Source organism: Eubalaena glacialis, chromosome 8 (genome assembly GCF_028564815.1).
Source record: "Eubalaena glacialis isolate mEubGla1 chromosome 8, mEubGla1.1.hap2.+ XY, whole genome shotgun sequence".
Lineage (NCBI taxonomy): Eukaryota > Metazoa > Chordata > Mammalia > Artiodactyla > Balaenidae > Eubalaena > Eubalaena glacialis.
The window spans coordinates 19,312,216-19,328,200 of NC_083723.1; the positions used below are offsets into that span (position 1 = coordinate 19,312,216).

At 34.8% G+C, this 15,985-nt stretch overlaps 1 protein-coding gene across 5 annotated transcripts in view; it reads right to left on the reverse strand.

Annotated features, from left to right (window-relative positions):
* The window catches only part of KMT2E (lysine methyltransferase 2E (inactive)), a 96,684-nt gene that overhangs the window by 40,005 nt on the left and 40,694 nt on the right, over positions 1–15,985 (reverse strand). For 4 of the 5 annotated variants that reach the window (XM_061198456.1, XM_061198453.1, XM_061198454.1 and 1 more), the window contains 3 exons: positions 10,482–10,596; positions 9,395–9,624; positions 6,386–6,466 (listed from right to left, as the gene is read on the reverse strand). In XM_061198456.1, coding sequence (XP_061054439.1) covers positions 6,386–6,466; positions 9,395–9,624; positions 10,482–10,596 — 426 coding nt within the window. Of the gene's footprint in view, positions 1–6,385; positions 6,467–8,836; positions 8,926–9,394; positions 9,625–10,481; positions 10,597–15,985 lie in introns of those variants that run through there. The other variant, XM_061198457.1, reaches the window with a different exon arrangement.

Consider the following 15,985-nt stretch of genomic DNA (forward strand, 5'->3'; position numbering starts at 1 on the left):
TTACCAACGGCATTCTTCACAGAATTAGAACAAAAAATTTTACAATTTGTATGGAAACACAAAAGACCCCGAATAGCCAAAGCAATCTTGAGAAAGAAAAACGGAGCTGGAGGAATCAGACTCCCCGACTTCAAACTATACTACAAAGCTACAGTAATCAAGACAGCATGGTACTAGCACAAAAACAAGACATATAGATCAATGGAACAGGATAGAAAGCCCAGAGATAAACCCATGCACCTATGGTCACCTAATCTATGAAAAAGGAAGCAAGAATATACAATGGAGACAAGACAGCCTCTTCAATAAGTGGTGCTGGGAAAACTGGACAGCTACATGTAAAAGAATGAAATTAGAACACTCCCTAACACCATACACAAAAATAAACTCAAAATGGATTAAAGACCTAAATGTAAGACCGAACACTATAAAACTTTTAGAGGAAAACATAGGAAAAACACTCTTTGACATAAACCACAGCATGATCTTTTTTGACCCACCTCCTACAGTAATGAAGATAAAAACAAAAGTAAACAGATGGGACCTAATGAAACTTAAAAGCTTTTGCACAGCAAAGGAAACCATAAACAAACCAAAAAGACAACCCTCAGAATGGGAGAAAATATTTGCAAACAAAGCAACCAACAGGGGATTAATCACCAAAATAAACAAACAGCTCATGGAGCTTAATATAAAAAAAAAACTAACAACCCAATCAAAAAATGGGTGGACGACCTAAATAGACATCTCTCCAAAGAAGACATACAGATGGCCAAGAGGCACATGAAAAGATGCTCAACATCACTAATTATTGGAGAAATGCAAATCAAAACTACAATGAGGTATCACCTCTCACCAGTCAGAATGGCCATCATCAAAAAATCTACAAACAATAAATGCTGGAGAGGGTGTGGAGAAAAGGGAACCCTCTTGCCCTGTTGGTGGGAATGTAAATTGATACAGCCACTATGGAGAACAGTATGGAGGTTCCTTAAAAAACTAAAAATAGAACTATCATATGACCCAGCAATCCCACTACTGGTCATATACCCTGAGAAAACCGTAATTCAAAAGAACACATGAACCCCAATATTCACTGCAGCACTATTTACAATAGCTAGGATATGGAAACAACCTAAATGTCTAAGAGTAGATGAATGGATAAAAAAGATGTGTTACATATATACAATGGAATATTACTTAGCCATAAAAAGGAACGAAATTGGGTCATTTGTAGAGATGTGGATGGACCTAGAGTCTGTCATAGAGAGAAAAGTAAGTCAGAAAAACAAATATCGTACATTAATGCATATATGTGGAATCTAGAAAAACGATAGAGATGAACCTACTTCCAGGGCAAGAATAGAGACGCAAACGTAGAGAACGGACATGTGGACACGGCGGGGGGGAAGGGGAGGGTGGGATGAACTGGGAGATTAGGATTGACATATATACATTACCATGCGTAAAACAGATAGCCAGTGGGAACCTGCTATAAAGCACAGGAAGCTCGGCTCGGTGCTCTGTGATGACCTAGATGGGTGGGATGGGGGGGGTGCGGTGGGAGGGAGGTCCAAGAGGGAGGGGATATATGTATACATATAGCTGATTCACTTTACTGTACAGCAGAAACTAACACATTGTAAGGCAATTATACTCCAATAAAAAAGAAAAAATGGAAAAACCTCACTCATAATAAACAAATGAAAAGTATCAATAAAACACTGAGATTACCATTTCTCACCCAGTTAAACCAGCAAAAATCCAAGTCCATCAAAAACTCTACTGTGAGGCTGGGGAAAACAGTCATTCCATGACTGGTGGGAATTCAAACCTGGACAGTTGCTACTGGAGGGGAATTTGGCAATATATGACAAAATTTGATATATACATTTACCCTTTTACTGAACAATCTCACTTCCACTTGCAATTACACAAGACTGGAAACAACTCAAATGTCCACTCAAAGGGCTGACTAAACTATAGTACATGAAAAAGATGGAGCACCTTGAAGCTACAGAAAGAAATGAGTCAATCTCTATATTACTACTATGAAGTGATCTTCAGGATATATTTTTAAGACAAAAAACTAATGTGGCAAAAACTCTACATAATATACTACTGCTTATCTAAGTAAGGAGGGGAATACAAATATATGTATGTGCATATCTGTTTCTAATATAACAAACAATGGAAGGAATAATCAATTTTTTAAAAATTGTTACTTCCAAAGTGGAAGGAACAGGGGTCATATATGTTAGACTTATTTGAATGTACCTTGTTTTAAATATTTGACTTCAGAATTATGTGACTACTTCTTACATAATTAAACAAGCATATAATTATAAAAATGAAGTACAAAAAGCAATCCTTAAAAATAAAATTGCTGTATTACTCATCCATTTCTGGTAGGAATGAAAAATGATACAACTACTGTGCAAAATAATTTGACAATTTCTTATAAAACTGAACATGCAACTAATTACCATATGACCAAGCAATTGCACTCTTGGGCATTTATCCCAGAGAAAACAAAACTTAGGTTTACACCAAAACCTGTATACAAATGTTCAGAGCAACTTTATTTGTAATAGCCCAAAAGTGGAAATGACCCAAATGTCCTTCAGTAGGTGAGTGGTTAAACAAACTCTGGTACATATATACCACATAACACTACTTAAAAATAGAAAAAAGTGAAATACTGATATATGCCACAAATTAGCTGGCTTTCCAGGGAATTATGCTCAGTAAAAATAAGCCAATCCCAAAAGGTCACATACTGTGTGATTCCATTTATGTAACATTCTTGGAATGACAGAATTATTGAAATGGAGTATAGATTTAGTGGTTGCCAAAGGTCAGGGATGGGAGGGGTAAGAGGTGGGAGGTAGGTATGGCTAGAAAAGGCAACATGAGGGATCTTTGTGATTGAAATGTTTTGTAGCTTGACTATACCAATGTCAATATTCTGGCTGTGATATTGTATTAAGTTTTGCAAGATGTTACCACTGGGAGAAACTGAATAAAGGATACGCAGGATCTCTGTATTATTTCACAAATGCATGCAAACCCACATTACTTCAAAAGTTTAATTTTTAAAAAATCAAAAATAAAACTAGGGCTTCCCTGGTGGTGCAGGGGTTAAGAATCCGCCTGCCAATGCAGGGGGACATGGGTTCGAGCCCTGGTCCCAGAAGATACTACATGCCGTGGAGCAACTAAGCTTGTATGCCACAACTACTGAGCCTGCGCTCTAGAGTCTCTGAGCCACAACTACTGAGCCCGTGTGCTGCAACTACTGAAGCCCGTGTGCCCTAGAGCCCGTGCTCCGCAACAAGAGAAGCCACCGCAATGAGAAGGCCATGCACTGCAACGAAGAGTAGCCCCTGCTCGCCACAACTTGAGAAAGCCCGCACGCAGCAACGAAGACCCAACGCAGCCAAAAATAAGTAAATAAAATAAATAAATTTATTAAAAAAATAAAAAATAAAATAAAAAATAAAACTAATAACCTAAGCCAGAAGTGTGTACCCAGTTGGTGTTATAACCACACAATAAAATTCTTTCAAGAGACTTTAAACACAAAAAATTAACTATACATCCCTGTAGAAAATATCTTACAGGAAAAAAAAGTTCTAAACTGTTTTACATAATCATATTGTTACAGGTGCTATTGTTGATACTGTTACCCTTGAGACTGTTACATTCTTCATGGGATTAAACAGCTGAGCAAATTACATGATACTCTAATTACACTACTGTATGTGTTGTTGAGAACTAGGATAAAAAGAGACACAGATGGAATACAGAAACAGTTAAATGAAAACCTTGTACAGTTGACCTCTGAACAATGTGAGGGCTGGGGTGCCGAAATGCAGAGTGTGTAGTTCTGTAGTATTTACTATTGAAAAAATTCCATGCATAAGTGGACATGCACAGTTCAAACCTATGTTGTTCAAAGGTCAACTGTATTCCTAAATTTAAATTGCTATCATCTGTATAAACTCATGTATTTTATCTTAAAAATAAACAAACAGACAAAACTTACAGTAGACTAGGTTCGTCTACTAAAAAGACCTAGCAACGTTGAGTAGTTCCGGAGGAAGGAGCATTACCAGCTCTCAGATTCTGGTCTTGAAAACCAATTCTGAGCGTGGGGCACAGAAGTATAAGATAAGCCCGAGACATCTTGTCGTATTAGATTGCATAAAGCTAGCAAGTACTACTAGGGTATTGTCAAAAGGACCGCAAAGCCAACTCGAAGTGGTTCCCATTGACCAAAAATGGGACAAAATTTGAACATAAATAAGGATAACAGGGGGACTTCCCTGGTGGCACAGTGGTTAAGAATCTGCCTGCCAATGCAGGGGACATGGGTTCGATCCCTGATATGGGAAGATCCCACATGCCATAGAGCAACTAAGCCCATGCGCCACAACTACTGAGCCTGCACTCTAGAGCCCGCAAGCCACAACTACTGAGCTACTGAGCCTGCGCGCCACAACTACTGAGCCCATGCACCGCAACTACTGAAGCCCGTGTGCTCTAGGGCCCGTATGCCGCAACTACTGAGCCCATGTGCTGCAACTACTGAAGCCTGTGTGCCTAGAGCCCGTGCACTGCAATGAGAAGCCCACGCACTGCAATGAAGAGTAGCCCCCGCTCGCCCCAACTAGAGAAAGCCCGCACGCAGCAACGAAGACCCAACACAGCCAAAAAAAAAAAGATAATAGGGACTTCCCTGGTAGTACAGCGGATAAGACTCCATGCTCCCAATGCAGGGGGCCCAGGTTCGATCCCTGGTCAGGGAACTAGGCCCCACATGCATGCTGCAACTAAGAGTTTGCATGCCACAACTAAGGAGCCTGCGTGCCACAACTAAGGAGCCGACAAGCCACAACTAAGGAGCTGGCGAGCTGCAACTAAGAAGCCCGTGAGCCACAACTAAGCAGCCCGCGTGCCACAACTAAGGAGCCCACGTGCCGCAACTAAGGAGCCCGCCTGCCGCAACTAAGACCCTATGCAACCAAATAAATAAATATTTAAAAAGAAAGGAATAACTGCAACAGACTGATATCCAATATGTTTAAATCCCTGACTTCATAATGACACTTAAAATTCTTTTCATTATTCTAAAAACTGATAAAGGCTACAAATCAACAAGCATTTATCCTGCCTTTCCTCAGTGAAATATACCTTAAGAGAACTGAACAGTTAATATGGGGAAGTTTTCTACAGAAATAGTCCAGCTAATAAGTGATAAGCAATAGAATTAACATGTCACTAATTTGCAACCCTTAATAAATTAATGGATCTTAAAAATAACCACCAATGGGTCCCATTCAGATATTATAAGATGTGTCACCTGATAGAACACAGTGTATGAAAGTCTTACCCAAAAAAAAAAAAAAGGGACCTAAATCTAATCACACACCTATTTACAAAATATCTATAGAGAGAAATCTGTTAAATCATGATAATGCAATTGGCAAACTCACCAGGATAAACAATTCAGTCCCTTAAAGAAACACACTGCAAAGGAGACTGGGGTTGGTGGGGTAAGGGGTGTAGCTTTAGATTACTAGAGACTTAAAAGAGATGTATAGCAACCAATCAATACTTTAAGAATGGCTGGATGTAATAGACTTTATTGCATGTATCAATATAATAATCGTTTTGTGGTTACAGAGTTTTGTTAAAGAATTCTTTTATAGATACATACTGAAATACACATACACAAATACATACATACTGAAATACATAAGGATACCTATGAATGAAATAATATACTTGGGATTTGCATTAAAACAATATGTGAAGGAGAAAAATACACAGCAATGTAAATGAAAAAAGATTATTGACAATTGTTGAAGCTGGGTGGTGGAAACATGCAGGTTCAGTACACTATCACTTTTATATAGGTTTGAAATGTCCATTAAAAAAGATTTTTTTTAAAAAGCACAAAAAAGAAATGGGAAGAAAACACATTACTGCCAACAGGCAGAATGATAGTATAAGCCCTGCAAAATTCTGTAACTAACGAAATGTCCTTCTAGTAACTTTTTAACATAATTTGCAGTCCACTGAAAAAAGATGTCATCACTTAAAAAATGCGCTATTATTTTATGCATCATTAAAAACCCTAGAAAATAAACCATGACACGTTATCAATGGAAAGATTCTTCTTGATTTTAGAGATGTCAGAATGGAAAAAGAAAAAAACCCAAAAAACAAACCAAACCATAGAAAGGAAGCTTCTTCTATCTTAGATTTGATGAAATACAGTATCCATTAATTGTTTAATCTAGAATTCATGCATAAATTTCTAATAACTAAAGATTACCTCAGTAAAATTACTGGCAATTTTATTGTATGTACAACTTACCTAGGCTGACAACGTTCACAAAGATATGTATCAGGAATATGCTGCCTGTCAATCCCCATGCAGTCAATATGTTGCCAAACACTTTAAAAAGGAAAAAAAAAAAAAAAGCAGAACATATAAAATATTATTAAAATCATCCTTAAATTAAGATTTGATATTCCATTTAACTATCAGTTAATAAGTGCCTACTTTGAGTTTAGCAGTGTAAAAGGGAATGTGAAGAATTCATAGAAATATGTCCTCGGGAAGATAAAACTTTGAGATGCAAAAATAAGAGGACAAATATAGGATATTATATATATGATATAAATTTCTAAAGCAAATATAATTTAAAAATGTAAAAGGTATACATTACAAATATTATTAGAAATCACAAACTGGAGATGTCCACAATGCTTGGAATTAATGGGAAAAGAATCCTGGAGAATAATGGACTTGAAGAGAACCTCATTTGGGAAATTAGGAAGAAAAGACCTCATTATAGCAACATTTTCTCAAGTAGACAGATACCGGGAGCAACAGCCAGAAGGCAGTTAATATATCTGAAGAAGAATGTTCATTTTGAGGAACAGAGGGGGATAAAACTGAATTAGTAAAATGCAGTCAGATTACATACAACCTGGAATGTCAGGATTTGCGGAGCATTCCTCTAATTGGCAACAGGTAACAACTAGAGGTTGCTTTGATGGTGTACAGTGTTAATTCAAAGAAGTTAAGAAACTGGAAGCATAAAAATCAACTAAGAGGCTTTTCCAACATTCCAGATCTAAGTTAAAGAACAGAAAGAACTAGAATGATGGCAGAAAATGAAGTTAAAGAATCCAAGAGTCATTTCATGAAGATAGAGACTAAACCTATTATGAACTCTATTTTTAATGTAATACATGGACCAACTTGAGGCAAATTTCTCAATGCTATTAGTTTGCATTTTATTGCCAAGACTTAAATTGGTCTAAAGTTGATATATATGCCTGTTTCTAAAAATAGTCTTAATTATTCCTTATATAATAATGAGCTACTTTTAATATATAGCTACTGAGTTAACTGCTATGATCTTGCTCTTTACTTCTTAACTGAGGATGTTGGGACAAGAACTGGTAGAATGTGAAAGGTAATGGACTATGTATCAAAGATGCAGGGGAAAAAGTTTAAAAGAAAAGCAGAGCACTTGACATGGAGAGTCAGAATAACAAATTAGGTTAAATTTGGGGGCTAAGTAATAATGTCATGCAGACCACAGAAGAAATAAAACTAGAGAATGAATAAATAATCAGAGCTCTAGATGTCAAACTTGAAAGAGATGAGTATGGGCAGTAGGTACATGAAAATATATAGAGGCAATGTAAAACAAGAATAGAGGAAAAAAGATTAAGCCTTGTAGCATACTACAGGTTAAGCAGTAGAAAAGCAGAATAACAAAAAATAAATTCATAACAAATAGAGCAGTTGCTAAAAAGCAAATACCTTGAATAATCCAAAATACGTGAACTGGTCCTTCAAGAATTTGTAGATAGGTATAAGTCCTAAGGACTATTTCACTCTTTTCTAATAGATATAATTCTATATTATATATAGATCATTGTAATTAATCAAAACAAAAACACTTTAGATTATGCATTAAAATAAAAATATTATTGTAAAGCAATTATACTCCAATAAAGGTGTTAAAAAAATAATTGTCCAATGGTATGTAATTTATCACATAAGACAAAATCAGCAATGAGAAAGCTATTTTACATGATTGGTTAAAATATGAATTCAGATTTGCTAATAAGTAGCTAATTAAAAAATAATGAGGAAAACAAGTTATCAGAGAAGTTATTTTCTTAGTTTTTAAATTCACCTCCTGAATAAGCTCACTGAGGTGATTGCTTATGGTAATAGTATGTACCATAAGTTTATTTTTAAATTTGAGAAAGCATCACAATATATTTTTATTATTAAAATTAACTCAAAGCATTAATATTACAACTTCCCATAAAAATAACATCAAATTTCACATTCCACTTAGGACTAATTTTCCCCCTTTTTGGCAAAGGTAAATCAACTTTTTCATATATAACCTAACTGCATGTTTATATCAATAACATCCCACTCCTAATCACCTAACTTGATAGATGGGAACAAGATTACAAATAATGCAAAGTAATTTCTATGTGGCTCAACAATGCATTTTTACACTCACATTCAAATATGGGTACTATTTCAAATAAAATGATGAAGCTATGCCTTAAGACCAGATCCAGGACATTTTGTAAACTATCAAACTTTCTTATCCTCTACAGTACATTGCTTAAATGTTCTCTGCTTCCCAGCCTATGCAGGGGATGGACTCAGTAACTTTCAGGTTGAAATCCTACTGTTCCCTCTCCATCCTCCCCAACTCCCTCCCACCAGGAAAAAAAAAAAAAAAGAAAGAAAACAAAACCCCACTTTCTCTCCCAATCACACCTTCTCTAGGGGAGGAGGCCTTTCTTGGTGGTTGAACCAGGGTTGGGGGAGGGGAGACTGTGGTTCTGGTTCAAGGAGACTCCAGAGTGCTGCAAGGTTCAAGTCAAAAGGAGGTGAGAGAGTCAGGTCAAACAAACATCAATCAAAATGTATAATTCCCCCAAACTGGAAAATCACAGTTGACTATACAGCACAAATAATTCCAAAGGAAATACACAGGACTCAATTCTCCTCTCATTTCTGTCTTGTCTACTTTATGTAGTTGTATTACTACCGAATGAGTAAAAAGAGAGATGTGATTCTGTATGAATAAAGTTCAGAACTGATTGCCTATTACTCCGTTAACAACGAGGATTTCTAAGAAAAACTCTAGGATAGCTTTTTTCCCATAGGGGCTTTTCCTAGGAGCAAAACACACTGCACTGACAGTAGCAAAAGTATCACTTAAAAAATGCATTTATCAATTCCTTCAAAAGTCACTTTATTTTTTCCAAAATTAACAATCACAAAGGTTAGCAGCATTCAAGAAAAATAAGCAAATGGCATGAAACATTTTACCTGCATTTGTCACAACAGATCATGTATCCATCATCATGTGTAAAACCACATATGCACCTGGTTACATCAGTACCATAACTTCCATCCTCAGATGTGCTGATTGTAGTAGCACTGGAAGTTTCATCAAAATTAGGAGTGGTAAATATGCCTACTTCATTTTTGCTAATAAGAACTGATGGAGGAGGGGAAGCCGGAGGTGTTGGAGGAGGACGAGCACCATAATTATGGTCCTGGAGAATTAATCACAAATACAGCACAATGTAATTTCAATAACAATACAAACTAAGCAACTTATATAAAATTCAATCCTTAATTTAAATATTTGAGAGAGATGAAATTGGCCCACTTCTTCCTTAATACCTTTAAAATAATGACTTGGTGAAACTAGATATAGAACCTTGGTCACCTTCACAATGCAAGATGTGAGAATAATGGTTAAAAAAAAAAAAACCTCAGGAAACTGGAAGCTAAAGAATAACAAAAACAATTACAAAAGACATATTATCACTATAAAGTATACAATAGAGATTTTTAAAGTTTTGGCAACATCGAATAAGTTAGCTTAGACAAGCTTTCATTTTCTCAGCTATGAAATGGGGATGAAAATTATACCTATCTTATGAGGTTGTTTTTGAAGATTAAATTAGATAATATATGCAAAAATGCTTAGCACAGAGCCTGACATATAAGTGCTAAATAAATGGTAACTATATAATTACTATATAATTTAGAATCAACAGTAGATAGTACAATTCTATCTACAGTCTTTTTATAGAGAAGGTAAAGAATTATAATACTAAACTATTAATAGCATAAAAAAGCAAAATAATAATAATATAAAAACTCTAGGGAATTCCTCTTATAGAATTTTAATCCCTTGAATAAATATAATTAGATCAATGAAAAAACTAAACTACGAATTACATACCTAATTGTTTAGATAGTATAAAACAAGTCTGCTTTTTAAATATTCAGTTTTAGGCACAATACCACACACATCAACTTTCAATCTCTAGATATAAAAAATATACATAGATTTATATACAGATATAAAACATACCCTTCCAGAGAAATGTCTGACACTTACCGCATAGGGCAGACCAATGTAACTGTGTGAATGATGCGAGCTGCTGGTATATAACTGGTGGGGATAACTGTTGGATTTCTCAACTACCACAGGGCTAGCTTCTACAGATTCTGGTCTGGAGGGAAAAAAGTTGCATCAAAGAGAATTCCGTTGATTTTTTTCCTTTCAATCTATTTAAAATTATAAGCACTTATTTTATTGGCTATCAAATAAAATGTCTTTAAAATGTCTAAAACAAAGACACCCTGTGGATATGATATATCCTATATAGAGTCTGCGTCATTAAAAAAACTTTTAATTAAGTACAATAAATGTCTCCCCTTCAAGTTCAGATATAGTTTCCCTATCATTAAAAAAAATTAGTAGAGATTAAACATTACTTAATATACTCAGTGGCACTGGGGACACTATGCACAGGATGGAGAAAAGTGGTAGAAATAATTTAAACAAGACTAAGGACATACTGAATCCATATGGACCCCAATTTGAATGTGAAGTATACATTTCAATGTCAAAGCTTCATGTATGTGTTAGTGTGTCAAGATATAACAAAGCCTTGGAAATATCAGAAAAGCTAAGGAACAGGAAACCTCACAATGAACCAAGGTTTGCTTATGAAAAAAATGTAACTAGCAGCCTATGGTAGTGTAAGATCAGCAGTTCTGGCCTGATAATGGCCAAATGATGATGACCTGACCAACCACTGATACAACTGAGAGTAACAACTCACCCGCTGTGGTTGACTTATAAATTCCCCGGCCTAGCATTTTACATTCATCACTTCCCCAAATTCTTCACTTATATCAATCCTCCTGAGCCCTAGCCTGATAATTCCTATTGATCAATGTGGTAGTGAACCTACTTCTGAGGGCACTTCACACTGAAATTAATTTCTCCCTTGCACACACACAACATGACTCATTTCTGTGTCTTTATTCTTACCAAAGCCACCCTTTGAGATGATTTTTTCATAACCCTTATGCTACCTCTTATTCAAAACCTTCCCTTAGAATTTAGTACTACTTGCACTCTTCATGGTTTAAGGCTTCTTAATGCAGTTACAATCTAATTGGTCAAATTTCTATTGTCAATTACTTCTTGATATACTGCCCCCCTTCACTCATCCCCTGCACAATGTCTCAATTTTGCTCTAAGTGACTGCTGCTTGGGATCCAGTGTGCTAAAATCAGTAGAGAGAGGAGGCACAAACTGAGGTCAAGTGGTTCTGAAGGAGATTACAAAAGAGGAGTGTGCAAAATGTTCTGAATATTTAGAAAACCAGTACTCACCTATTATCTATGTTGTTATGTTAAATTTTTACTTGCTTAATCTTTTTAAAAAAATGTGTTTCTTAATTCCGAAATTAATACATGCTCATTGTACAAACTTTAAAACAGAAGTACATAAGAAAGTGAAAGATCATGTCTTCATCCAAACCTGACACACCCATGTTAAGATGCCATGTATCCCCCTCTAAATTTGTCTATCCATAAATACATCTAACAGTCGTTTTTTTAAAAAAAATGAGAATGTACAATATGTATTCACAATTTGCTTTTTCAATCTTTCAGTGTCAACACATATCTACCTTATTTTTGGTAATAACTGATTATTTCATTATATGAATGTACCATAGTTTATTTAACAAATTCCCTTTTGGTAGATGTTTAAATTGTTTCTATTTTTCAGTGTTAAAGATATCACTGAAATTGTACACCCTTCTATACACTGTTTTCTGCTTACATGGCAACATTTCTACAACATGGATTCCTGGAGGCAGAAATGCTGAACAAAAGGGTAAATGCACATAAAATCAATACATACTGCCAAACTACCTTTGATTACAATATTGATTCCTTTAAAATTCTTTTAAAAATACATAGAGAGAAGAAATGGGGTGGGGTTTTAGCAATTCCTGACCTATTATTAAAGCAAGATGTAGGAACTGTGGCCATTATAGAAAGATTCACTCTTAGGAATTTAGAGTGTGGCAAGAAGTTTGTATTTTGGAGTAGATAATGGTTGGCAATTAAAAAAATAAGACTTTCAGTGCAAATATAAACTCAAGCATGTAAACAAGCCACAAATCCTTTGCATAACCTCATGATTCAAATTAAAGCTATACAGCACTATTCACAATAGCCAAGACACAGAAACAACCTAAATGTCCATCAACAGATGAACAGATAAATAAGATGTGGAACATATATACAATGGAATACTACTCAGCCATAAAAAAAGAACGAAATAATGCCATTTGTAGCAACTTGGATGTAACTAGAGATTATCATACTAAGTGAAGTAAGTCAGAAAGAGAAAGACAAATACCGTATGATATCACTTATATGTGGAATTTAAAATATGGCACAAATGAACCTTTCTACAAAACAGAAACAGACTCACAGACATAGAGAACAGACTTGTGGTTGCCAAGGGGGAGGGGGGAGGGAGAGGGATGGATTGAAAGTTTGGGGTTAGTAGATGAAAACTATTACATTTAGAATGGATAAACAACATGGTCCTACTGCATAGGACAGGGAACTATATCTAATCTCCTAGGATAAACCATAATGGAAAAGAATATAAAAAAGAATGTATATATGTGTATAACTGAGTCACTTTGCTGTACAGCAGAAATTAGCACCACACTGTAAATCAACTATAATAATAAAAAATAAAAAATTAAAGTTGTAAATACTAACAAGTTGGCAATGCAAGAAGGCAGAAATACTTCATCAAGATCCTCATTTCTAATGCTGCTACTTAATAAAAGTAATTTTAAAAAGAAGGTAACAATTGTTAAAAAAAAAAAAATGGGTTGACATATTTTAAGGATTTTTCCAAACTGTAAGATAGTATTAAAAAGAAAGACAAAAAAAGACAAAAAAACAAACAAACAAAAAGGACACCAGACATCCTTAGAAATGTTCCCTAAGAAGTCCCATGGTGCTAAACATCCTCAAAACACACAGTGAATCTGAAAACAACTTTGTGACAAATACCAAAAGTCAAACATCCTTTAGATCCAGTAACCCCATTTTTGGAAATTTATCCTAAGAAAGTAATTCCCACTAAATAATGACCTGCAGAATTGAGATGTTCTTTGTAATACTATTCATAAAACTAGATATAAGAGTAGAAATCATTTAAATGTCCAATCAATAGATAATGATTAAATCTGAGCAACCTACCATATTTACATATAGACAATAGCACAGCAAGAACTCATGGTAACAAAAATCACTATATTATGGTTACAGGAGTTTTCCTCAAAATCTCCTGTAATGTTACCATAAAGCTTTAGTAAATTTTAAACTGCAGGGCTAAAGAGATAATATGCAATAATAAGTTTTTGTGTAAATAGTTGCTTCAGGGCTCTGTTTAGCCAATTTATATTGTCACATAAATGCCGAGTTAATACACAGGTATAACATTTACCATCGAGAAACTACATTAGTATAATATTTTTATAAATAATTACGTATCAAAACATAAACCATGGTGGTGTTCATCCTGCAGACAAATAAGATTTCACTTACATAACTGTGATGTCACTTTTCAGAGAGAGTGTGATTATTTGTATTCATTCATATATTGTTTTGTATGTGTTCTTAAACGACTGAAACATTGATCATTGTCAAAAAGATGATCTTTATCCATGTGAAACTTCCTAAAGGATAATCATTCTCTAGTTTGGGAATTCAAAATGTCCAAAATGTTTAAAGAAAAAAACAAAAACAGGTAAAGTATTCCTAATGTATAAGCAATAAGATATGGTCAAATGATCAATATGACCTGAATTATAGTTTTCAAAACTTTGAATTCTGTTTCCCATAGGTAGAGAAACTCAAATGCAGAAAAAGAGATTATAATAAGCAACTGGCTCTAAAACTGAAATAAGAAGTATGCTCTCTTATTAACTAAGTCAATACTGACTGCTTCTTTTGCAGAAGGAATGATCAAATTAGAAAAATTACCAATCTGCTACCTTCGAGAGATAATGGATTTTGGCAACAGATAACCATGGATGCTAAAACCTTGAAAGTTTAAAGATGATGGACAGATAAGGCTGACAACACCTGAACTTCTTGATCATTCTTAACATCACTGGAAGTTAGACAACTAAGTTTTTATGTGCTTCTTCTAATATTATGCAATAGAAAATATAAAGTCCCACATAAAAAGTCTCATGCTGAAAAAGAAATATGAAAGAAAAGCGAGGGAAGAAAAAAAAATCTGAAGCTAATCACATCTCTTTATCTAAATATCAGTTTATCAGAAATATGGGGAAAGTGGAATATTACATGATGCCAAAAGGAAGAAAAGAGCCAAATACAGAATACTGAAACTTCTGTAGGCCAAATGATCCAGTTTCTTATACAGTATGAGGAAAAACACAATTTAAAGGGTTGTTCCAGATAAAAAAATGATTCAAGAGACATTTCAATCAAATACAATGTGTGGATCTTGTCTGGAGCCAATTTGAACACACCAATTACAGAAAGACAGTTTTGAGACAAGTGAAAGAAATCTGAAGATGAACTTGGTATTTTATATTAAGGATTAACTTTGCTATATGAGATAATAGTATTGTGGTCTTAAAAAAAAGTCCTTCTCTGTTAGTGATGCATACTGAAGTATACATAGTTAAACTGATGTGGGGATATGCTTTAAAAATCTTCAAAACTATGGGATACATGATACAAGACTGGCAAAACTTTGACTACTGCTGAAGCTGAGTAATGGCCACCTGAGGTTACTATACTATTCTCCCTACTACTGTACATATTTTCGTATTTCCCTACTAAAAAGGTTTTTTTTTTTTTTTTGAAGTTCCCCAAGCCTTTTATCTTACATATACTGTCCTATATAAAAATAGGTAACTATAAGAATGGTATACTTCCTCCCAACTCAGGAAGACGTCCTCGCCATCTATTTCTAAGCCTTTATCTGGGGAATCTCTCTTAACCCTTACTTCTTAATTTCAACACAGTCCTCAAGACTCACTTCAGGTACTCCTTAAGGAGCACTTTTGTGACTGCTTCAACTCGTAATTTTATAAATCCTACAGATTCCTATAGCACTTATTTGCTGTACTGTTAATTAATTACTTTTCATGTAATATTTTCATATGCTGTCAACCATCTTCCCATATGCATTTATTATTTTCTCTCCCAAACTCCATCAAAATTAACAAGTTTTATCCAGTAGGAAGAACATGGAATTGGGACTTAACACGTCTAATGCTGGCCATTAAATGGGTACAGGTACAGTATGCACCTTCCTGAACCTGAGTTTTTTATTTGTAAAGTGGGGATAAAATTACCTGCTTCACCCTGTCCCCAGAAATATGGATGAAACTCAAATGACACAGAGGATGTGAAAATGTATTTTTCTCAACTGTAATGTATTATAAATATGTAACATACTCATGTATTCAGAAATGCCTCTCAATCTAACTATGAATATTCAGTCTGAAGTTGCTTTTAAATTATTTTAAAACC